The 26,268-nt window shown below is 42.9% G+C and overlaps 1 protein-coding gene across 6 annotated transcripts in view; it reads right to left on the bottom strand.

Annotated features, from left to right (window-relative positions):
* The window catches only part of LOC126481181 (Na(+)/H(+) exchanger beta-like), a 1,115,178-nt gene that overhangs the window by 114,126 nt on the left and 974,784 nt on the right, over positions 1-26,268 (bottom strand). For all 6 annotated transcript variants that reach the window (XM_050104755.1, XM_050104758.1, XM_050104760.1 and 3 more), the window contains 3 exons: positions 3,856-3,937; positions 3,750-3,777; positions 3,236-3,454 (listed from right to left, as the gene is read on the bottom strand). In XM_050104755.1, coding sequence (XP_049960712.1) covers positions 3,236-3,454; positions 3,750-3,777; positions 3,856-3,937 — 329 coding nt within the window. The remainder of the gene's footprint in view (positions 1-3,235; positions 3,455-3,749; positions 3,778-3,855; positions 3,938-26,268) is intronic.

Below are 26,268 nucleotides of genomic sequence, written 5' to 3'. Positions count from 1 at the left end.
GGTATTTTGGTATGCACTGGGCAGCAGGCACTTAGCCGCATCATTACAGAAACTGGCACAGCACCAGCAAAAGCTGATCAGTGGCTGTTTTGGCATTGGCTGAGTACCATAAGAATGGTTGGTGCTATACTGCTGATTGCATGAGCTAGTTTGCTGTACCTAGGCCCACTGCTGCTATGATACCTGCTACCCTCTACCCAGGGGTTGCATCAAGCAGTTGATCACTGTACTTAATGCTGCCAGTGGGGTGGCCAAGTTATGAACTAGACAGTGCTGGTCAGTATCTGCAGTGGGGCTGCAGGCAACATGTGTCACCATAGAGTACAACTTTCTTGTGGGACTAAGGTGTCATAGGCCTTTGCAGTTGCAATATTGGGCACCATTTCCAATGCATCATGCACCATATCAGCCAAGTCCACTATGGCATCCAGCTGCATTTCTGTCTACACAGTAATGATGGTTTGCACTTGAGCTGGGATGCTGCACACCCAGATAAAATGCAATGGCAAGTCTGGAACCATACCATACTGCATGAGTCTCCAAAAACGGCACACAAACTGAGATGACCTCCTGTTGCTGCATTAATCTTGTTGCAGTAGTTGATGGCCCTCTTGTTCCTGTGACAATGAAATGCACCAGATTAACTCCTCCTTCAGTTGCTTGCATGAGAGGTACATCGACGTGGCAGTGATTATGTCCTGAACTCTGGCAGCATAGTTTTGGTTGAGCTGGCTCACAATGTGTCCAAATTTGGTGAGGTTGCAGGTGATATTACTACTTGGTTGACCCACACAAATGGTCACAGGACCAAATGGGCAGCAACTTAAATGACACCTGTCCTCTACATGTCACTGCTCTAGCAACAGCAGGAATTGTGGGTGTGTTGGCACTTTGCGTGTGTAAGTTTTTTTGAACTAGCTCTGTGGATTTGGGGTGTGCCTGCAACTTGCTCTGCACACTCTGATTGCATGGTAGCAGCTCTTATACTGTCTTTTGAATCTTGCTTTAGAACAAAGTTCTCACCAAAAATAATATAACACATGGAAGATAACACTAGAAAGTTCATGAACAATGCAGAGTTCATGAGTGAAGTACACACAATAAATAAAAAAATTGTTCACACAAAAAAACTTAATGGATTGTCCACTACTCAGTCACTATTTATATGTGAGGATGTAAGTGTCAGTCCACTTGTGGTTCCACATCACTGTCACCGATGAAAGTTCGTTACCGCATGTTAGCCTCAGACCATGTTGAGATCACCAGTGAAGCAGGAGCATGTGGGGATCATCAGTTACAAGTCAGTCATGCAATGAGCTGGCATTAGTGCTGCAATCATGCACTATGTTCAGGGAAGAGACTATGATGGCAGGAAATGATAAAGAGTATGTTTGACAAATAATACATTTATTTGTAGAAAATCAGTATTTAAACAACTGACACTAAGTTCTGTTCTATGCACTGGTGATCACAGTCAATGAGTTTTGCACAAATAATTTGACTGAAACATTTCAGTATATACACTCCACAGTGATACGGGCATGTCACCCGATCATATGTTCGTGAGAAACAATGGGTTCATCTCTGAAACAAACAGCTTCCTGTTCAACCCACAGGGTGCCATGCCTTTTGCAGACACAAGAAAGATGAAATGAAATTAAATTTAATGGACAGCATCAAATGAACTTCCATATGCATAGGTGGGAAGCTTGTGTCAAGCTCAAGCTTGTGTCAAGCTCAACCCATGTCATCCATGGCTAGAATAATCAGACTCAAGAACATGAGCCCACGTGGTACCTTTCCTCAGCTCACACTGCTTTGTTTGTTTCACTCCAGTGCACATGCCATACCTTGCCAAGATTTAGCGTACCGGTAAATCTTTCTGCCAGATGATGTCGGTTAACACTCGCTTTGTGCTAGCTGTAGCTGTAGTTCTCCCATTTATGCATTTCTGCAGCACAGCTGCTATAGCTAATGATTCATCAGTAGCTCTTCTGTATTTTTGTCTGCTCTGTCCATGATATTTAGTTTAGTAACTACAAGTACATGTGCTTTAACTGCCTTATGTCTTCACAGGCCTAAGTTATGTAATTATAATTTATGGTTAGTTTGAAAACATTACAGAATATTTGACAGTGAGATATTACAACAACCGCAGAACTTCTCCTTTTTCTGTGTCCTTAGTTCACATTACAACTTTGTTATTTTCCAATTTCAGCATGTGACTGATCTTAGAAAAATTGCAAATGCATTAAGACTGTTTCAATTTCAGCAGAAAACTGCTTCAGTTTCTTCTGTTAATTCAGTAAACTTTTCAACTATGAAGTATGTCGATGGTCATACACAACAATGTTACATTGTGAATTCTGAGATTCTTGATCGAAGTCCTGTCCATTTCCAACAATTCTTAAAACAATTTTCACACTTGGTAGCACCATCTTTGGGCATGTAAAGTTTACTATGAACACTACAGTATGAATTTCAGCTTGAACTGTGCTACCCTCAGGTGCCATATAATTCACGTGGTGGAAAGGCCCTAGCCAGCGAAGATGGTTAATGTTGCAAATTACCTCTCATAGCTCCCATACAAGCTCTGACACTGATACAAAAATTATCTTGTAGATGATGCCCCAGAATTACAAAATGAGGATCAAATAAGTTGGAAATGTGATGCACACAAACAACAACAATTATTGATGTATCACACTGTAGCCTTGGCAAAGACATCATGAAAAGCTCTGGTACCACCTTCCTCTGGTGTACAAACTGACATGTATTCAGTCAGCCTGCATCCAACTTGTTTACGAGCCTATGTATTAACCATGTGCAAAACAAAGTATATGAATGAAAGGCATTTGTTTGTTCTTCAAAAGGAAAAAAAGAGGATTTGCTGTACATGAAGGATGATTAAGAGTGTCTTAAATATTGATTACTTTCTATCATTTAAATTAAGACCATATGCAGATACTTGAAATCTTTATTGGGCTGTAGTAATCAGTGTTGTTTTAATAGTAATGTGAAGTTTCTGATATTTCTTTCCTTTCACTTATAATCTTCAATAAATACATACTAGATCCACTGGACAGAATCTAATTTCTTAAACTCTTTATTAAGATAAAATATTTGAATTAACAATTGACAACATTATAGTGTATCTAAGGAACATAAAAATGTTGTTTCCACCACTTCATTAAAATACAGAAGTAACAGATTTTATAAGACACTAAACACTTACCATTAAACAATGATTCACCAAATACAAGGAAATACAGATCTTTGTTAACACCAATTTCTTGGAATATTGCCAGAACAGCTACAGGATCTACACCTGAGATGAGAGCAGAAAACACCAGGCATTCAATCAAACTTAGGTCATGGAGTTCCAGAGCATTTCCCTGAAGAATGTAGATATCCCCCATTGCACCAGCCTTTGAAAGGCCAAATAGTATCGGGCCTGGAAAATGAGAGAGTGCCTATATAAGAAATGTCACTTAACACAGATTGACTTAATTCAATATTACTGATTAACCAGGTGTTGCAGTTGTGTGCCAGAAACTTAATTTGTTCATAAGGTGCATCAAAATTTAGTCAGATTTATAAATTTCTTAGAAGTGTTGCTATTTCGGTGTTACAAATTCACAGATGTTATGCATTTATATACTTTGTTCAACAGGATCTGCTTTCCTATTTTCGTAGTGTGTTCTATTTTTCTGTGATGCAAGTATAAATATTTACAGGTCATGTCTCACCTATTGTGAAGGTGTTGAACAAAGTTCCCTAGAAACAGAAAGAAATATACATTACCACATAATACTTCGACAAAATTGTACAGAAATTAAAAGTATGTTTGCTCACCACAACAGCATACAGCATTACAGTCCCAAAATTGTCAAAAAATGCTCTGTCATAAAGTGAATAGGCTGATTCAAGAATAACTCTGGAAGAAAAAACAAACAGAAAAATGGCTTTTTACACTATACATTATATTTTTCATTAAAAAGAAAAAAAAGGAAAATCTAAAAAAAAAATAAAAAATAAAAACAGCTAGGTAGCACACACTGAAGCCCTGCAGAAAACAGATAAACATTACAAGACATACATATGTGGAGTAAGCAGCAGTTATCAGTTTAAAGTAACAACTCTCCTGCCAATGTTACCATGTTACATTTGCTCAGAATCAACTTGAATAGAACATATCAGAGTAGGGGAAGTTTTTTAATCCAAAAATTAATTCTGTAGATAGTAACAGTGAATTCTGGTTGTTAAAATATGGGTGACTCACTCCAAAGTACTTCTTTAAGATTTCTAGAACACTGCGAATGAATAAATAAATAGAAGAAACTTTACATATGAAGCTGCCAGAAGTAAACTAAATAAACTATATAAAAATAAATATTGTTTTGATCAGCGACTATTACACAGCATAAATGCAGCCCTGAGAATCTGAGAACCCAGTACAGCTGTCATTAATCCAAAGGTGGGTTTGAATACCACAATGCTTCCACTAGGTTTTGTCATATTGGAGGTGGTATGTTATTGACTCTGAACTTTGAATTTTCTCACCCAACCACTTACAGGGGGATCTACTGTTTAACATGGCCTCTGAACTGTGGTATAACTTGAAGTTTTTTTGCTTTAGCAAGTCATTACTTCTGAAATAAAGCTTTGCTGGCAAAGCTGTTTCTTACAATTAATGTTGAATACATTCTCTGCTTCCGAAATTATTCCAGCCTCAACCTAAGGCAATGTACTCTACTCATACCCTTCACACCCTCTGACCCATCATCTTCTCCCTATTCTCATCTTCCACACTCTTTGTGTGCTACCCTCTGCAATGCACTCACCTATCATCCTCACACCTCTCTTTTTCTCTCCGTTTTCCCCACCTCCCTGCCCCACAGCCTCCAAATTATGCACCTGTTGCCATTCTAGTTCCTGCACACTCTGCCAGGCAGTGCTCCCATCTCCCCCTCCCCTCCCCCCCTCCCCCCTTGTATACTGCTACCCCTTCCCCTACCCCTTCCCCATCCCTTCCAGACTGCTGCTTCCATTCCATGTGACAACAGCATTCTGGTCTGAGCTGCTGGAGCTGGCAGGTCATACATGTGTAAGGTGTGCTTGCTTGCATGAATGAATGCTGTGTGTTTCTCTTTCATTCTGATGAAGGCTGTAGCTGAAAGTGAATGTGTATGTGTCTTTTAATTGTGTCTGTCTGCAGCTTAATGTGTCATATTTACAGTAAGTTGCAAACTATCTTTTCCTTACACTGCTGACACTATAAACTGGAGTTTCCATTGTTTGATTTTGCCAAACAGCTTTTCTTCCATCCCTCAACCCTGTAACATTTTCCTTTGTTACTATTCTCTATAGCATTACTCTTGTCAGTGTCCATTCTTTCTCTTCTTTCCTATGTTTATTCACCACCTTCCATACAACATCAACTAATGAGCTACACTGTATCAACAATCGTCCACGCACAGCAAACACCTTTGTGACTGTGTGGATTGTTGATGCAGCATCTGATGTCCTAAATTCGTCCCTCTGATAATTACATTTCTTCCTGTTAATCTTACTTCATCCCTCACCCTGATGTACTTTAGTGTTTTATTTTCCACATCTGCCCATGCAACAAGAATTTGTGATCCTTGACCTAACCCATCCCCTCTCTTCACTTATTGCAACACACACATATTCCCATACCTCACCCACTCCTTTTCTCTAACAGCTTTGTACACTTTTAATGTACTTGTGCTTATTTTTCATTGTTTCATGCAGTTTCATGCATTTCTGCATATTTATTCACATTTTTATGTATCTATGCATATTTTCTCTTATCTAGCATCCCTTTCAACCATCAACACTTTATTTTGCTCATTCAGCGTCATTCCTGTTCCCTTTATGCCATTCTTGCCACAATGGACACCTGCTCCTGAAAAGTATACCTTTTCCTAGCTAAGGCCCAGTCACACATTTTGCCACCTGGCAGAAGGCCTCTACCAATTATCTGACTCCTGCACTTATAAACTGTGCCCAAATGATCTCATTCCAGAAATCTAGCACAACCTCCAATCCATGCTTAAAACCTTAGGCCCTTCTCAGAACCACTAATGTGAATCCATTTCCCTCCTCACCCTTGTGACACCCCATTCCCTCACATTCCCAATGCTCCCCAAAATCCACAAACCCAACAATCCTGGATGCCCCATTGTGACTGGTTATAGTGCTACCACCAAAAAAATTTCTGTCCCCATTGACTAACATCAACAACCAATTGCCCATAATACAGCCTGCCACACCAAAGGCACCAACCACTTCCTCTGCCAACTCTCCACCATATCCATCCCTTTACCTCCTGTATCCCTACTCATCACTGTTGATGCCACCTCCCTTCACACCAGCATTCCTCATGACCATGATCTTACTGCTATTGAATACTATTAGGTTCACAATTTTGCTTCCACTGTTTTGCAATAGACTGCAGTAGTGGAAAGTAGTGGTGCCAGTCATTTGTCATAAGCGTCATACAGTAAGCTTAGGCATTTGAGAATATAATGCCATCAAAATATCAGTTGATTATTGATTGCATCATAAAGCTATTCTCGAATGAATATGTCAACTTATGAGCCCAATTCTCATCATCTGCAGGCGGTTTTAATTTTCTGCTTTGTATGAAGAAATCTGCAGCTGAGGCTCATAAAAAGCTGGGTAAGACCTATGATGAGATGCCTGTTAGTGACAGAACTTTGCAGAAAATGGTTTCCATGCTTCAAGAATGGTGATTTTGATGTTGAACACTGGCATGGTTGTGAAAGAGAGAAAGCTTTTGATGCTACTGCAACTGATGGGAACAATCACAGAAGATCTTTATCATAGCAATTGATGTGTTTGAGCTGAGCACTGAAAGACAAATGGCCACACTACAATGATAGACATGAAAAAATGATTTTGCAGCATGACAGTGCATGACCCCATGTGAAAAATCCCGTCAAACCATACTTGGAAATGCTGAAATGGGAAGTTCTACCCCACCCACTGTATTCTCCAGATATTCCTCCCTCTGACTGCCACCTTTTTCGATCAATGGCACACGACCTAGCTGACTAGCACTTGCGCTCATATGAACAAGTGCAAAATTGGATCGATTCATCGCTCCCCTCAAAAGATGCCCAGTTTATACACTGAAAGATTTGTATGCTGCCCTAAAGCTACAAGAAAGCAGTGACCAACGATGGCCAATACTTTGAATCATGAATTTTCTGTAAGTCTTTCACAATAAAGCCTTGAACTTTGAGAAAAAATAGTGGAAGCAATGTTGTAGACCTAGTACTTTTTCCAGCTTCCTTAAGACTCCAAACCCACAACCTCATTCCTCATACACCTTATTAACTTTATCCTAATTCACAACTACTTCTTCTTCAGAGGGACAGTATACAAAAAAATCTGTGGTGCAGCTGTGGGCAACATCATTGTGCCCTCATATGCCAACCTGTAACTTGTTTATGGACTATTTAGAGGAGACCTTCCTAGCCTCCCAAAATGCCAAACCCTTAGTCTGATTCAGGGTCCTTGAAGATACCTGCATGATCTGGGCTCAGGGCCAAGACATCCAATCTTCATTCCTTCATGACCTCAATACCTTCTCTCCCATCCATTTCATCTTGTCCTCCTAAACCCAGTATGCCACCTTCCTAGATGTTGGCCTCCTCCTCTCTGATGGATCCATCTGCACCTCTATCCACAATAAACCCACCAACCACCAACAGTACTTCCATTTCAACAGCTGTCATCACTTTCACACCAAAAACACCTCATATACATCTTAGCCACTCAAGGACAGCACATCTGCAATGACAAGAACTCCCTTGCTCAGTATGCTGAGTGTTTCACCAAGGCCTTCACAGATGGGTGCTATCCACCAGACCTAGTCCACAAACAGATCTCTTGTGCCATTTCCCCTCTCACCCCTAATCCTCCCACCAACCCCAAGAAACAGCAATAAAGGAGTGCCCCCTTCATCCCTTCATCACCCAGTACCGCCCCAGACTGGAACAACTGAATCAAATTCTTCATCAGACCTTTGATTACCTATCATAATGCCCTGTAATGAGAGACATCCTACCCAAGATCCCTCCTACCCTCCTAAAGTGGTGTTCCTTTGCCCATAAAACCTTCACAACATCCTAGTTCATCCCTATGCCACCCTCAATCCCAACCCCTTGCCACAAATATCATATCCATGTCCAAAAACCATCTGCAAGACCTGCCCAGTCCACCTACGCAGCACTTCCTATTCCCATCCTGTCACTGGCTGCTGTGGCCGAGCAGTTCTAGGCGCTTCAGTCTGGAACTGCACGACTGCTAAGGTCGCAGGTTCGAATCCTGCCTCGGGCAAGGATATGTATGATGTCCTTAGATTAGTTAGGTTTAAGTAGTCCTAAGTTCTAGGGGACTGATGACCTCATCCCATAGTGCTCAGAGCCATTTGAACCATTTTGAACCCAGCCTGTCACAGGTTTATACTATCCTATCAGGGGCTGGGTCACCTGTGAAAGCAGCCACGTCATTTACCAGCTCTGCTGCAGCCATTGCACAGCTTTTTGTACTGGTATGACTACCAGTCTTCTATCCAGCAGGATGAATGGCCTCCACCAAACTCTGGCTAAGAACAGAGTAGACCACCCTGTGATACAACAAGTAGCTGAGCATAAAAATACTTGGTTTCAGTGGCTGAATCACTAGGCCTACCTAAGCCATCTGGGTCCTTCCCTCCAGAATCACTTTTCTGAACTGTGCAGATGGGAGTTATCCTTACAACACATTTTCCACTCCTGAAATTATCCTGGCCTCAACCTAAGGTAACATACTGTTCCCACACCCTCTACCCAACAGTTTCCAGCTCCTCTGTCCTATCGCCTCCTCTCTATACTCATCTCCCACCTTCTTGGTTTGTCGCCCTCTGCCAATCAATGTACTCACTCATATTTCCCCATTCCTCTCTTTTTTCACTCCATTTTCGCCACCTCTCTGCCCCACAGCCTTCTGACACTCTGCCTGTTGGCAGGCTAGTCCCTTCACACACTGCCAGAAAGCGTCCCTCTCTCCCTCCACCCACACACTGACAACCTTCCCCTTCCCCACCCCTTCCACACTGCTGTTTGCAGTCCATGTGACAGTTGCATTCTAGTCTGAGTTGCTGGAATTGGTGGTCATGTTTGTGTGAAGTGTGCTTGCTTGTGTGAATCAATGCTGTGTGTTTCTCTTTGTTTTTCTGATGAAGGCTGTGATCAAAAGCTAATGTGTAAGAGTCTTTTAATTGTGCCTGACTGCAATTTCACGTCTCATCTTTATGTTAAGTAGTAATCCATCTTTTTCTTAGACTGTTAATGCTGAACATTGGATGCTTATTTATCTTTTGACAAATGTTTTTGGAGATACAGTTATACTATTATAAATATAATCTCATCATAAATACACTGAAGAAAATAATCACAACACCAAAAAATAAGTAATGTAGGGTAATGACATTTCAGGAACACATTTGTCTAGGTAATCTATTTAAGTTATCAACATTGCATGATCTCAAGTTAATTTAAGGGCGAGATAAGCCATAGGAAAATGAAATGCTAGTACATTAATAACTTGTGTAACCACCAGAATGTTGAATGCAGGCAGAGAAACAATCATGAATTGTGTTGTACAGGTGCTAGATGTTAGTTTGTGGGATGGAGCTCCATGCCTGTTGCACTTGGTCAGTCAATGCAGGGATGGTTTATGCTGTTGTGGATGGTGCTGGAGTTGTCATCTGATGATGTCCCGTACATCCTCCATTGGAGACAGATCTGGTGATCAAGCAGGCCAAGGCAACATGCTGACACTCTGTAGAGCTTGTTGGGTTACAACAGTAGTATGTAGGCGAGTGTCATCCTGTTGGAAACACCCTCCAGAAAGCTGTTAATGAATGGCAGCACAACAGATCAAAATACTAGATTGACATAGAAATTTTCAGTCAGGGTGCATGGGATAATCATTAGAGACCTCCTGCTGTCATAAAAAATTGCACCACAGACCATAACTCCAGGTGTAGGTCCAATGTGCCTAGCACACAGACATATTGTTTGCAGGTCCTCAACTGGCCTCCTCCCAAACAACACACAGCCATCACTGGCACTGAGGAAAATCCAGCTTTCATCAGAAAATACAAAAGACCTCCATCCTGTTCTCCAATGAGCTCTCACATGGTACCACTGAAGGCACAAACAGTGGTGGTTTGGAGTCAGTGGAATGCAAACTATAGTTGCATAGTTGTCCTTCAAGTAACAGATTTGTAACAGTTCACTGTGTCACTGTGGTGCCAACTCCCACTCAAATTGCTACTGCAGGTGCACCAAAATGTGCCAGACCCATAAGCTGAACATCATGGTCTTTCTTCTCGACAGTGCAATGGGGTCGTCCAGGCCCAGTCTTTTTGCGGCCATGCATTCTCATGGCCACCACTGCCAGCAATCGTGTTCAGTGGGTACATTCCTGCCAAGTCTTTCTGCAATATTGCAAAAGGAACATCCAGTTTCTCATAGCCCTATTATGTCATCTCATAGTCCTATCAAACTCAGTGAGCTGTTGATAATGGTGTCTTTGTCACTTTAGAAGCATTGTCAACTAACATCAATGCACTACATTCAGTCTAAAATATGACTGACCCTCATGACCATTACAGCATTTAATTAAAGCAAACCTGATTTGCATCCTCATAGAGGCAGTACTAATGCCAACCTTATACAACTAGCACAAAATCTGAGTAGACATCATCTTTCAGATGTAAAACCACACCTATCAACCTTTGTTTTGCATTGCATGACTTCTTCTTGGTGTTGTGATTTTTTTCTGTCAGTGCACTTGGAGTTATCCACAGATCAAAGAAAAATGGTACTTCATTGTTAGTAGTCTAATTTTACTGTGTGGCATTCATAGGTCATATTGACCATGATTAACACCATCTTTGGACTCTTATTGCTCTGCCGAGCTTCCATGTTAGCTTTTAATTCTGTTCTGTATCTCAAGCTGTGTACACATACATGACTTACTGTGAAATATATCTCTATGTAGAATTTAATGGGGATAGTTATTGCATTCAACTGATAATTGTATCCCGTTCCCATGCCGGTGACCCCGAAGTTTCTACATCTTCCATGACTTCCGTGCCAGGTGTTGTAAATCAACAGGTTATGCACATGATGCCATGGCTACCTCACCAAATGCTTTGTTTGAAGATTTGGAAGCACAACAATGATCACCGGATGACTTCATTCTTCATTCCTTCACCAATGGCTGGTTCTACATTAATTCACTGTGATTCGAGATTTCCAGCCACGTTAACTTCAAACTTTGTCACTCTACAATGGTCGGGTACTACGCTACTAACACGAACAATAACTTGGGTTTTGTGTCACCAGACTGTGCTCGCCAACATGTGAAGTGTGATGTGAATAATATTCAGAACAGTGTACCTACTGATTCATCGTATAATGCTCAAAGTGATCTACATTCACACACATACTTTGACTCTCAACGGACCACAACAATAGTTACGGTCATGCCGTGTGCAGCACAGCCGTTATTGCAAAGTTCACCTGCCCACTATCAACCACGACCTGTTACAATTTTGCCTCATTGGCAAACTAATCAAGAACATTTCAGTTTGCACAATTCTCCATGCTCACTTAAGAAGAACTTAAACTTTGGTCATACGAGTTACCGACACCCCCCCCCCCCCCCTTTCACTCACAGGGAGCCCTGGTTTCGGTCAGTCAGCTGCTCGCCTTCCCACAGCACCACCTGTGTCTGCTGTGCTGGTTTTCTGCGTAATGTCCGGGGTGGGTCAGTTCAATTCAGTACCTGTAATCTCCACTCCAGTTTATGGGACCCCCACATGTATTGTGCAACCACTCATTCCCACGGTACTGACTGTGCCAGCCATGTCCTGTTTTCATGACACGTCAAGGACAATGCAACCCGCTGTTGATACGGATGTGCTTGCCAGTAACACACCTATGCCTACTGTGGCAGTCTGCTGTACAGCCTCTCCTACCACGGACCAGCCGGTTTTCCAAGGGACACCAAAGCTGCCTTCATGCCCTCCCCCAGGTCATATGCTGGGGCCTCCTTTATATGAGGACAACACTGTATCATGGTTTGTGTTTGTTTTCGAGTTGCATCATGTGTCCAACAACAACTCTAAATTCCTGTGTCTCATCATGCACCTCCATGATCACTCAGACTTAATTTGTGATCTAATCTTCTCACCACCGCCTCCACCAAAGTATGAGTTCACAAAGAAAATGATCATGGACTGACTTGCCTGCTCACCACAAGAATTAATCATCAAGATCATGTACAAGGAACACCTGGGGGACCAAACTCCATCACAACTCTGGTGCCACCTTCGGTTACTCGTGAGTGAGCATACAATGCTGGACGTCACTCTGTGGGCAGTATGGTCCACCAAATTGCCTAGCGACCTACAGATTCACCTGCTACTGCACTCCTTCAAGTCAATCAGTTCTTGTCTCCGCATTGCAGACCAGCTGTATGCATTGCTACTAAAACACCAACCAGCTCACCACTTACCGCTGGTCGGCACAACTGCTCCTGTTTACCAGCCGTCTGCTGGCAGAGGCAGAGCTCGCTCCACATCCACCTTTCTACACTACCTGGCAGTATCTGCTTGCTCTCTCCACCATCTGAACATTCTAAGATCGCCCATGCACAATATGTGCTGGTACACATGCCAGGCTGCAGTCACCACCACCACCACATCCGGCTCATCTGTACTGCTGATCCCACAAGGTTTTCAGCGATAATGCTAAGAAGTGCCGGTTACTTGCCAGCACCCAAGCTGACTGCAGGATCTAGAAGATGCCGAGTCCTGCAGGGAACCTCACAGGCATCCCCATACATTGCACTCCATCCACTCATCCACCCAGCCAAGTGGTCATTTGTACGAGACTGACATTTCATCACGTCTCGTTTTCCTAGTCGACACTGGTGCTGATGTGTCTATCATAATGGATGGTTCCCCCCTTCTTTTCACCAACGAGGTCACTTCTGCGAGCTGTTAATGCATCAATGTTACAAACCTCAAGCTCTGGCAGAGTTATGATGCACCTATATCCTTCTTTGTGTTTTCCATGGACTTTCTACATTGCCAACATTGATGAACCAATTCTCGGTATGGATTTTTTGTCCCATTACAAACTCTCTCCAAACGTGGTGCAGGGCTCGATGCTACACCATCCCACTAACACTCAGATACTGTGCTCCTGCATTTACGTTCCAATTCCTGTTTCTCTCGTAACATGTGAGTTAGTGCGCGAGTGCTCCACCCTCATGGGCGACATTGTGACCTGGGTCACTAACCTACTGCTGACTCCATGGCACAACTCAGCTGGGAAAACAACAAGCGGAAACAACGAATAGCACATATTTACAACGAGCTTGTCACAGCTCGTACCTCACTACTGAAACTGCAGTCCACAGTGCTGCCAACTAACCTTGTTTCTCCAGCAGGCACCAGCTCAGACACTCAACAAGTTAGTCCAAAAACATTAATTGTGTGTGACAATTCACGCCAGGTAGACACCACATCCACGACACGCTCGCCTCTTTGAGTGTCATGTGTTTCAAGCAGTGCTTCTAAGGACAGTCACATGTTCAATACAACCACGTCCACCATGCAAGCAGCTGCCTGGCATGTTGATAAACAATCCCCCTCTCTTGCACGCCAACCACGTGACTCAGTGGTCATCGCTGTTCCCCGCACGACGCCAGCGTCTCTCTCCCCCGCGCTGGTTACCCAAGGCAAGGCTGACAACAGACAGTCACTGCATGTCCCGACCCACTCTGTGCTGCATGTGCAGCTGACCTCTCCAAACAAGTGCATGTGACAGGCATGTGACTTTCGTGCTGCCTCTTTCCACCCGCACTAACGGTTACACCTCATCATGCCCCACTTGTCCAAAAACTTCATGTCAGGACGTTACTCAGTCTTGTGTGCAGTTCTCAGTTTCTTCCGTCACTGACAGAACTACACACAAGATAATTACCATTGCCGGCCCTCCTATTAGGCACAGGGTTAGATGTCTCAACCCCCTTATGTTGCGCACGGCCCGACAGCAAATTAACTTACTTTTCGAGGCAGGTATTCTACAACCATTGGACAGCAACTGGTCTTCACCGATTCACCTCGTCCCCAAACACGACGGTTTTTTTTAATGTGCAGTGATTACAGATGCTTAAACACTTGTGCCATCATGGACAATTACCCCATGCTGAACATAAACGAATTCACTCATATGTTATCGGGCGCCACAATCTTCAGTGAGATTGACTGTAAATGTGCCTATCACCAAATTCCCATAGCGCCAGACAACATTTCAAAGACTGCTATTACCAAGCCGCTCGCTCAGTTTGTTCCAGTACAACTTCATGCCATTCAGCCTGAAAAACGTGGCACAAACATGGCACCGTTTCATCCACTCAATCTTACAACAGTTCAAGTTTTGCTTTGCATATCTGGATGACATATTCATTTTCAGTAACTTGGCTGATGAACATGAAAATCATTTATACAAGGTCCTCCAGACCTTGTACTCCAATGGCGTTGAGGTCAACAAGGACAAATTCCAATTGCGCCAGTCCTCTGTCACATTTTTGAATTACACCGTCTCCACAGACGGAATATAGCCTCCCAAATCCTGCGTGCAGGCCATCACATCATTGCTGCCTCTGGCTACTTACAAAGAACTCTGACTTTTCTTAGGTACAATTAATTACTACCGTCGGCATCTGCCTTCTGCCACTGCTGTGCAGGCCCTGCTGACAGACTCGCTGTCAGGCAAACAGACTTCAGGCCTTAAACCAGTTTGCTGGACTGAATCTATGCTGGAGACCTTCAAGGCTCTAAAAGCTTCCTTAGCTCATGCTGTGACACTTGCCCATCCCGACCCATCAGCCGAGTTGTTCATCACTACGGATTCCAGCGACATCGCGATGGGTGAAGTACTACAGCAATGCAAGGGCGACACAGTTTCTCACCTTTATTTCTTCTCTAAAATCTGTCTACAGCTCAGAAGAAACATTCTGCTTTTGATAGGGAACTTCTGGCAGTCTATGAAGCTGTCAAACACTTTCGCCCCAACATCGAGGGCCACTCTTTCTTCATCCTCAACAATCACAAACCACTAACAGACACTTTCTGCAACCCTCCCAAGGACCCACCCCATTGGCGTTTCCGCCACTTTGATTTAGTCTCTCAATTCACACCAGACGTTTGCTACATCAAAGGCACAGAAAACATCCCCGCTGATTTTTTCTCCCAGATCAATACTGTCTCACGCATCATCGACTTATACAACCTGGCCGCTCTCCAGGCCTCCGATGAGGAATCTCAAACTCTCCTCACAGATCCTCAAACATCTCTTATGTCTACCAAAGCCAAGTTCCCCAACATTTTGGATGAGATGCAGTGCAATTCTTCTACTGGCACCCTGCAGCCATTGCTCCTGCCCACATTGCACCAGCAAGCCTTTTACACCTTGCGTAACCTCGCTCACCCTGGCGTCCACGCCACTACATGGCTCGTATGCAAGCATTTCATTTGGAAAAATATTAAATGGGACTGTCAGACCTGGGTACACAGCTGCGTCCCCTGTCAATGCAACAAAATTGGCCGCTAATCCACCCCTCCACAAGGCAAGTTCGGCATTCTGCAAGAACGGTTTCGTCATGTGCATATCAATCTTATCGGTCCACTACTACCGTCAGAGGGCCACAGATATATTCTCTCCACAATCAACCACATGACTCGCTGGGTGGAAGCCATTCCTTTACCCAACATCACCACTGAAATCGTGGCCAAGGGTTTTGTCTCCTCATGGATTGCCAGGTTCGGTTGACTGACCACCATCACCACCGACCAAGGTCAGCAGTTTGAGTCTGCCCTATTCACCATCTTATGTAACATCTGCGGCCTTAAAAAAATTCATGCAACAATCTACCATCCACAAAGCAATGGGTGAGTTGAGCGCTGGCACCGCACCCTCAAAACTGCCCTCAGGTGCCACGACTGCCTCTGGTATGAGGTGCTTCCATGGGTGTTACTCGGCCTCCATTCGACCTTTAAACCAGACTACCAGGGGAACTTATCCTGCCTCAAGCACCCGAGGATTTTCCCCCCTCCCCAGATATCATTAGTCACATGCGCACTCACTTCAAACATGCATGGCTACACCTGCCTATCAGCCACTCTCGTCGGACGCTTACATGCTAACTGCACTCAACACTTGCTCCCATGTTATGCTCAGGGATGATTCCATTAGACAACCCTTGCAATCACTCTACCTCTGCCACTTTAAAGTACTCCAGTAGGGTGAGACAATGTTTGACATTATGGTTAAAGATCGTCCTCAAATTGTTTCATTGCACAGGCTCAAATCTGCTTTCGTGGACTCTGACGTCCCTCTGCCATCTTAGTTGGACACTCCTGGTGACTTTTCCACCACAGAGCCCAAAAATGCTTTGTCTCATCCCATGGCACTGTTTTCTCCAGCCCATGATTCATCATCAAGTTTTCCAGGCATGTCGCCATCCACCCCATGTGCGGGTTTTGCCGCCACTTCACCATCAGTGGAGACTCGCTCTCCCACATTCAATGTGTGCTGCAACATGCCACCACACCATGTGGACGAAGTGTCAATCATCACCTTTAATGACTGTGTGCTTGTGCTCCTAACAGACACCACGGCCTCGCCATCCAACGGGCAGTTAAATGCCAGTGTGGTGCATAGCCTGTCCCTCCCCTGCGAATGCGACCTGTCAGAAATTGGCACATTCATCTCGTTGGATGGCTCGATCTGCATACAGGGCAGCCACACCTGCACCACACTGCAGGCTGTTCCACACACCTGCTCTTGCACAATTCGAGACATCATCCAGCCCCGCTGGTTAACTGACTACGAGGCGGACCTGCCGCCAGTCACTCCACCTCCACACTCCGCCTCGACCGTGATGGAAATTCCGGTTGTGCGCCTGCCGATTCACATGACTATTACTCTTCACAGAAGGGCTTCTGTGAAGTTTGGAAGATAGCAGACAAGGGACTGGCAGAATTGAAGCTGTGAGGATGGGTCATGCGTTGTGCTTGGGTAGCTGAGGTGGTAGAGCACTTGCCCATGGAAGGCAAAGGTCCCAAGTTCGAGTCTCGGTCCAGCACACAGTTTTAATCTGCAAGGAAGTTTCACATCAGTGCACACTCTGCTGCTCAGTGAAATCTCATTCTGTTTAAACTCTGACCATAATTTCTCTATGGCCATTATCCCAGAACTAAGTGATTGCAATTCATTGTCTAAGTAAGATGCTAACAACTGCTTATCTTTTCTTTCTAGCAGAAGCACTTTCCTAGCCCATTTGACCAGTTTATTAGCTTTCGTAACCATAGACACTATGATGACATCATGATCACTAATTGCCATCTCTATAATGATGCCATCAATAAAGACTGACCCATTTGTAGTTACAAGATCCAAGATACTTCCATTGTGTGTTGGCTGCTGAACTAACTACTCTACACAGTTTTTAGAAAATGTATTCAAAAGTACTTCACAACACTGTCTGTCTGTACCAATTGCAATGAATACAGGCACATCCCAGTCTGTATTCTATAGGTTAAAGTCACCAGTAACTAGTATCGTATGATCTGGGTATTTACGCACAATTGACCATAGACTTTCTTTGGCTGACTCTAGAACTGTAACAGCAGAGTTGGGTGGTCAGTAAAATCATTGAGAAACTTGGTTTCACCTAGACCTGTTTGTACAACCAGGTAACTTCATTATCACACTCAATTTCAACCTCAGTAGAGACAATACTTTTATCAACTGCTTTGAACAATCCTCTCCTACGGCATATAATCTGTCTTTCTGATAAACATTCCAAGACTCACTAAATATCTCAGATTTCTATTTCAGAGTATGCAGCATTTCTTGTATGTGCTATTGTGAGCTGAACAAGCCTGTAGTCATACTGACACCATTCTACATATGTATTAAACATCATTATTTGTCACTAGAACTGACATATTCATCATGAGAGAATTCTGCAACTATACTGATATTGAAAAAAAATTATACATTGTTTATGTGACTGTTGGATTTCCTGGTGTAAACTGTGGATGAAGGTTTCTTGGGTCTCAGGCTGGGTGGTAGTGTTGACATACTGTGACGTTTTGTGAAGTGTCATACTACCCATCTTCTGGCAAAGTGTTGAGATTCGTGGAGAGCAGGGTGTTTGTATGCACAGTCACCCCCATCCACTAGACCTCGGGAGGCTGTGGTGGACTGGCAGCATGCTCACAGTGGTGGAGGTAGCAGTTGGCCCTGGAGGCCGTGTTCAGTTCTCGGTGAAAGCATTCTGTCTGTGTACACGGTGGAGGACGATGACAGGCGAGCTCCCGACAGATTGCCAGTATTGCAGGGTTCCATGCTGCACTGAGTTGGTATCCCTCATCCGTGTTGACCAGGTTGTCATGAATCCTTATTTCTAGGGATTCTTTGATAATACTTTCCCAGAAGCCAGATGGTCAGCACAGCACCTTTGTGTTTTCAAAGTTGAAGGTGTGTTCTTCATTTGTGCTGTTTCTGCTATGGCTGATTTTTCTGTGTGGCCTAGTTGCACACATCTGATATGTTTTTTGCAGCATTTAGATATACAGCGCTGTGTTTGTCCAATGTATTGTTTACCACATTCGCATGGTATGCTGTATATTTCTGCAGTGTTAAGCTTCAGCAGGTTTTTGGCAGAATCTAGGAGCTCCCTCATCTTTGGTAGTAAGCAGAGAATGGTTTTGATATTGTATTTGCCCAATATTGTATTTGCCCAATTTTGGCCGAGAGTGGACTCATGTACAGTAGGAGCATGAGTCGTTTGTTTCCTTCTTCTTCTTCTTCTTCTTCTTCTTCTTCTTCTTCTTCTTCTGAGGTTGTCATTGCTTCCTTCTTCCTTTTAAGCACCCTGCTGATCTGTGTTTCACTGTAGCAATTTTGGTAGAAGACTTCCCTCAGGTGTTGCAGCTCGGATGCTAGGATGTCTTTGTCACAGACGACATCCACCCTGTGTACCAGGGTGGTCAGTACTGTTTGTCTTTGTGCGAGATGGTGGCAGCTTGTTGAATGAAGGTATAGGTCTGCATGTGTCTTCTTCCTATGTATTGCATGGCCTAGTGAACAATCTGCTTTCCTCTTAATTAGTATGTCAAGGAAGGGGAGGTATCCATTGTCCTCCATTTCCATCATAAATTTGATATTCGGATGGATGCTGTTGAGGTGCTCCAGAAATTCATCTAGTGCCTGTTTTCCATGTCCTCACATGACAAAAGTGTTGCCGACATAGCTGAAGAAGTGCTTTGGTTTCTGTCTGGCTGTTTGAAGGGCTACCTCCTCAAAATATTCCAAATAGAGGTTCACAATCGCAGGAGCCAGTGGGGAGCCCATGGCCACACCATCAATCTGCTCGAAGAATTCCACATTGCACTGGAAGTAGGTTGATGTTAGTGCATGTTCAAAAAGGCTGACTGTTTGTGGTTCAAAGTGCTGAGCTAAAAGTGCCAAAGAATCTTGAAGGGGCACTTTTGTGAAAAGCAGTGTCACATTGAAGCTCACAAGTAGGTCCCACCTTGGTAGTCGCATGTCCCTGAGTATTTTTACGAATTCGACTGAGTTTCTCACATGGTGGCTGCAGTGTCCTATAAGGGTTGGGAGCAGTGTCAGTAGGTATTTGGCTAGTCCATAACTGTGAGCGTTGATGGAGTCCACAATCGGACTCAGAGGTACCCCTTCCTTATGGATCTTGGGGAGTCCATAGAGGCATGGTATTGCTGGCACTCTGGGGTGCAGCCGCTTCTTCACTGGCTCAGGCAAGCCAGATTTCTTCAGCAGAGCTATCATCTTTCTACTCATCATCAAGGTTGGGTCCTTCTTCAGCCTCTTGTAAGCCTCATCTTGTAGCAGCAGGTTTATTTTCTGCCGGTACTCGGCAGTACTTAATAGCACTGTAGTGTTTCCTTTGTCCACTGGTAGGGTTGTTATATCAGGGACATCTCTAAGGGACTGGAGAGCTGCTAGTTCTTCCACAGATATGTTATTGTCATTTTCCACTGTCAGTTGCTCATTTTTTAGCACTGTGAATATGCAATTGAAACTGGAAAATAAGCAATATACCATTTTTTAAAATTACTGTTTGCCAAACTTGATTTCCTACAAATGTTTTGTGTCTATTCATGCAGAACAAGTTGGAATTCAGGGACTTTCACTGAATATACAATTCATATCTACTCACATAAGCCAAATGTAATTAAATTTACAATTATAACAATGGAAATATTCGATTATTGATCCATCTCGGCATTTCTTTACAGTAACTACTCCTTTTTTTCACTCCATTTCAGTTTTGTACATCTTTCATTTTTCACTGTCTCCACTCCCACCTCTGTTACATACAGTGCATTTATCTTTTCACTCTGATTAATTCATGCACAATGTTTTAGCAGTAACCTTGGTCATACTAATTAGTCTTCAACTTTTAAGCTCTCAGGTTTTCAAATCTTGTCTAGAGCTGTCCCCAGCAATCAGTCTTTCCTTCTCATCCTGTCCGGTAAGCCTCCTCTGACCTGGGGTTCCGGGTGGCTTTTCTGAACTGTACCCCTTTCCCTAAACCTCTCCTGTCATTTTCCTTCACTCCTCTTCCTTCTCCTTCAACTCTTCAGCCAGAAGAAGGAGCCACTGGCTCCAAAAGCTTGTAAAAGTTAAACCTTTTTATGTGTGTGTTCCTCTGCCACCACTTGGCGAGTAGAGTTTTTTTCTATCCATTTACATTATAAATTTATGATTCGATATTTCTATAGACAACATAAGTGACACAATTGAATGTGTTTACTTTGTATTGTTTGATGTCATAATGCATAAAAATTTGGGCAATCCATTTTTCACTCAAAAGCAATCCATCATTGCCACACTTGACATTATTTCACAAATTTCATGTATATATCTATTCAACAAGCTGAAAAGTTTTACACTGACAGTAAATCCACTTGTGAATGAGATTTTTCCTAACAAATTTAATGGAATAGAAGAATTTGTTTAATGGTTGTAAAACAGAAAAGTTATCTATATGTTGTGCTCACATCCTTAAGTACTGCTGAAAAAAAAAAGAGTGCAACACTCTGTAAGATATATTTTAAATAGACTTCCAAGAATGTACTAGGGCTATCTACAAAGTACACTATGTTTTGGAATTAAAAATAAATAAAGTATTGGAATTTTTTTTATTATATACAGATGAAAGCCACACTTAAATACTACTTTTCTACATAGTTGCCATTTAAATTAAGGCACTTATCGTAGCGATGGATGAGCTTGGAAATTCCTTCATCGTAAAATTTGGCCACCTGCACCTTCAACCATGTGGTTACCTCTTCTTGAAGCTGTGCGTCGTCATCAAAACGCTGCATAGCCAACCACTTCTTCATTGTTGGGAATAAGTGGAAGTCACTCGGTGCCAGGTCGGGACTGTACGGTGGATGAGGAAACAACTCCCACTTAAAAGATTCGAGAACTTCATGAGTGGCATTTTCCCTGTGGGCCCTGTTGTCATGAATCAGCAAGATCTTTGAGCCCAACTTTCCCCTGCACTTGTTTTGTATTGCTCTTCTGAGGTTGTGCAGAGTTTAGCAATACCTTTGAGAGTTTATTGTAGTGCCTCTTTCCAGGAAATCCACAAAAATCACACCTTTTCTGTCCCAAAAGACAGTCACCACGTGGTTGAAGGCGCAGGCGGACGAATTTTATGACGAAGGAATTTCCAAGCTCGTCCATTGCTACGATAAGTGCCTTAATTTAAATGGCAACTATGTAGAAAAGTAGTATTTAAGTGTGGCTTTCATCTGTATATAATAAAAAAAATTCAATACTTTATTTATTTTTAATTCCAAAACGTAATGTACTTTGTGGATAGCCCTTGTAAATACAGGATTGAATAACAATATGAATTAGGATAGTTGGGTACTGACCAGTTAGAGAAGGTGATGAGTAGCACACAGGACAATTTAAAAGTATACTAAGCTATCAGACAAAGTCCTTTATCAGATTTAGAAAAATGCACACATATTCATGCAGGCATAACACACACACAAATGGTCAGTGTCATCTCCAGTAGCAATCTCAGCTGAGGTGGGTAGTGGGAGTACAGAAGAGGTGTGGAGCAGGGTGAAAGAAGGGTAGCAATGGTAGGGGTGGGGGAAGATGCTGTAGTGCTGCCTGTAGAAGTGTGTAATGATGACAGGACAGGATGGTGGGCTGCTAGTCACAGTGCTGGAAGGGGAAAAGGGGAGAGAAGAGAAGCAAGGAAGGCGAAAACTCACAGGGATACGAGCCACAAGACAAGGGGTTAGGAGCTGAGGTGGAATAGGGACAGACAAGTTCGGATTAGTGGTAGAATACCACTATGGAAAGTTTAGTGGTAGTGGGTAGGTTATTTGTCATTTCAGAGGATGATGAGAGGTAGTTGAAACTCTGGCAGAGAATGTAATTCAGCTGCTCTTGTCCCGGGTGGTGCTGAGTTACAAGCGGGATGCTACTTTGTGGCTGGTCAGTGTGTGTGTGAGGGTGGTGGGTGACGGGACACAAAGCAAAGCAGATCTGTTTCTGGACAAGGTGCAGAGGTAATTTCAGTGTGTGAAGGCCTTAGCGAGACCCTCAATATGTTTGGTGAGTAACTGCTCATCGCCATAGATGCAATGACAACATGTGGTTAGGCTGTATGGGAGGGACTTCTTGATGTGGAATTGATGGGAGCTGTAGTGTATTGTTGGTAGTTGATAGGTTTGAGGTAGGCAGAGGTACTGATGGAGCCATTTGTGAGCTGGATGTCCACATCGAGGAAGGTAGCTTGTTGGGCGGAGGAGGAGCAGGTGAAGTAAATGAGGGAGAAGGTGTCGAGGTTCTGGAGGAATGTTGGTAGGGTAAGCTAACTCTTCATCCAGATTTGAAGATATTATTAATGAATCTGAACCACATGAGAGATCTGGGATTCTGGGTGATTAGGAAGAATTTCTCTGGATAACCCATGAATAAATTACCATAGAATGGTTCCATGCAGGTGCCCCTATCTGTATCACAGATTTATTTGTGGGTGAGAAGTGATACCAGAGAAGGAGGTCTGTTCCATCTGGCTACATTTCACATAGGGTGCACATAGCAAGCAATTTTGGTTCAGCTCAAAACCAAAGTGACACAGAGCAACTGCACCAATGATCCTCAACAGGCATATAAGACCAAGTCTCAGTTCTTGTTAGGGGGCTTTTGACACAATGCTATCATCTGTTTGATATAAACTTTTGATGCATGCATGTCTTGCAGACATGAAATCACAAGAAGATTGCCACAGTGCAAGCATCTGCCACCAGTAGCAATTTCTTGAAGAAGATTAATAGTTACCTCATAGAAATATTGTGGAATTTACACAGCCTGATACAGCTGCAGACCTGAGAAGCATGTACTCGTTATATGAACTATGGAGAAGCAGGCTGGTACAACAAACACTCTGTGATGTTACTGCATACAGCTGAAATACTGGAAAGTTAGAGTTTGGACAATCCACATGACGTAGCTGGAAGTGGGGCATTCCCCTTAGTGTCAGTTCATACTGTAGGCAGACTCTTGGAGAGAGAAAACATTCAACATCAATGCAGACAGGGTTGACTGTATCCTACAACCCACAACTAAGAATATTGTCTATCTTCATGTGACTGAAAACATCCAACCAGAGCAGCATCTGCCCTGAATAGGCAGGGCCCCCATGGCAGTCTCTCAGTTACATGTCTCCTATAAGACTACGCCCTGTCAGCTTCAAAAGATTGCTGTATTTTCTTGTTGGTGCACTAGAAACATTTCACAGGAACAAAGATATTGAGTGTCTTGTTGAAGTTGTGTCTTACATGCATAAGCAGACACAATAATAGTAGTGTTATCCCCATGGATGAATCACAGTTCAACCTGGAGAGTGATTTTCACTGCCTGTTCATTTGTTATACCACTGCGACAGTTTACAATCTCAGCACGTTTGGGAAAAGGAAACCATTGTGATGATGCCAATACTCTCGTCTTAGGCAGCATCATTTTAGAAGCATACATTCCACTAAATGCTTTTCTTAGGGATATTGTGTCATGTAATAATATAGTTTAATGGAGCATAGTCAATAAATAAATAAATATACAACAGAGATATTGTGATCACTGTAACTTACAGGGATGATATCATGCAACGTTATGTGCATCTTTTTATGGTGAATATGGACTTTGGTTCAATCAGGTTGATATAAATGCCTGACAGTGTATAGCTGACCTGATGGACAAGTACCTGCAATATTAAACTGCTGTAGAGGTCAGTTTACTCTGCAGTCTTAAATCCAAGTGAACACTCATGTTGCACTGTAGGTCAAGGGACTGCAGCCCTAACACCACCACAGACTATTACTTAGCTGTGTAGGGGACTTGTCCAGTAGTAGGGGTCTTACTTTAAGCCATGCTATATGGACTGATCCATAGTATTTACCCTGTATTTCCATATTTCCATCAAACTGCACATCAACATTCTGTAGGTCCTAAACAGAAAGATAAAAGGTGTACAACTTTGCATCCGCCATTTGCCAATAGGTGGCGACAACGGTAAGTAGCAGTTGAAAGAAACAGATTTCAGACATCATGCAGTTAGCTTGGGCCTTGGTCAACATAACCTCACTCAAACATTAGTCAATTTGTGACTGCATCATAAAGTTGTTCTTGATTGAAAATTTCAGTTTAAGAGCCTAATTCTCATCATTTGTGGGAGGTGTTACTGTTTTGTTTCAGTATGAAGAAAACAGCAGCTGAGTCTCATCAAATGCTCTCAAGTACATATGGTAAGGATGCTGTTAGTGAAAGAATGTGTTGTGAGTGGTTTCAATGCTTCAAGAACAGTGATTTTAACATCGCAGACCAACATAGTGGTGGAAGAGAGAATGTTTTCGAAGATGCAGAATTGGAGACATTGCTGGGTGTAGACTCACATCATACTCAAGAAGAATTGGCATGATTAGTGGGAGTGACACAGCAAGCCATTTCAAAATGTCTCAAGGCTATGGGCATGATTCAGAAAGAAGGAACTTGGGTTCCGTGTGAACTGAAACCAAGAGACATTGAACGGCGTTTGTGTGTTTGTGAACAGTTGCTTCAGAGGCAAAAGGGAAGTGATTTCTGCATCACATTGTGACTAGGGACGAAAAATGGTTTCATTGAGATAACCCTAAATGCAAACAATTATGGGGATATCCCAGCCATGCTTCCACATCTACGGCCAAACCGAATATTCACGGCTCCAAGATCATGCTCTGCGTTTGGTGGGACCAGCTTGGTGTCATGTACTGTGAGGTGTTAAAACCAAGTGAAACAATCACAGGTGCTTGTTATCAGATACAATTAATGTGTTTGAGCAGAGCATTAAGAGACAAATGACCGCAATAAAGCGAGAGGCATGACAAAGTGATTTTACAGCATGATAACGCTCAACCCCATATTGCAAAAGAGGTCAAAACATACTTGGAAACGTTAAAATGGGAAGTCGTACCCTACCCGTCATATGCTCCAGACATTGCTCCCTATGACTGTCACCTGTTTAGATCAATGGCGCTTGGCCTGGCTGACCAACACTTTTGATCTCATGAAGAAGTCACAAATTGGATCGATTTGTGGATCGCTTCAAAGAGATGAACAATTTTTGCGATGCGGGATTCATACACTGCCCAAAAGATGGGAGAAAGTAGTGGCCAGCAATGGAAAATACTTTGAATGATACATGTGTAACCAATTTGTTTCATTAAAGCCTCAAATGTTGGGGAGAAAATGGCAGAAGCAAAGCTGTACACCTTGTACTTCACACAGTAATTGCCAGTAAAAGTTTAGTACCAGATTTCTCATATGCCTAATTTCTGCACCACTGTATAATGTACAGTAATATCTCCAAGGCACATTTTAGTGCATACATTACCTCCATGCATCATTTTTGTTCATAGGTCCCTTATCTATGAAAATGCTTGACAGACTATTGTACAACAGAAAATAGTTTATGCTCATTAATTAAATCACATTGCCTGCTAAGAATATAATTTAGTTGCTACATTCTATTGAA

Source organism: Schistocerca serialis, chromosome 5 (genome assembly GCF_023864345.2).
Source record: "Schistocerca serialis cubense isolate TAMUIC-IGC-003099 chromosome 5, iqSchSeri2.2, whole genome shotgun sequence".
NCBI classification, from domain to species: domain Eukaryota; kingdom Metazoa; phylum Arthropoda; class Insecta; order Orthoptera; family Acrididae; genus Schistocerca; species Schistocerca serialis.
Note: the sequence above shows the minus strand (reverse complement) of the source record. Positions and strands in the feature narration are given on the sequence as shown.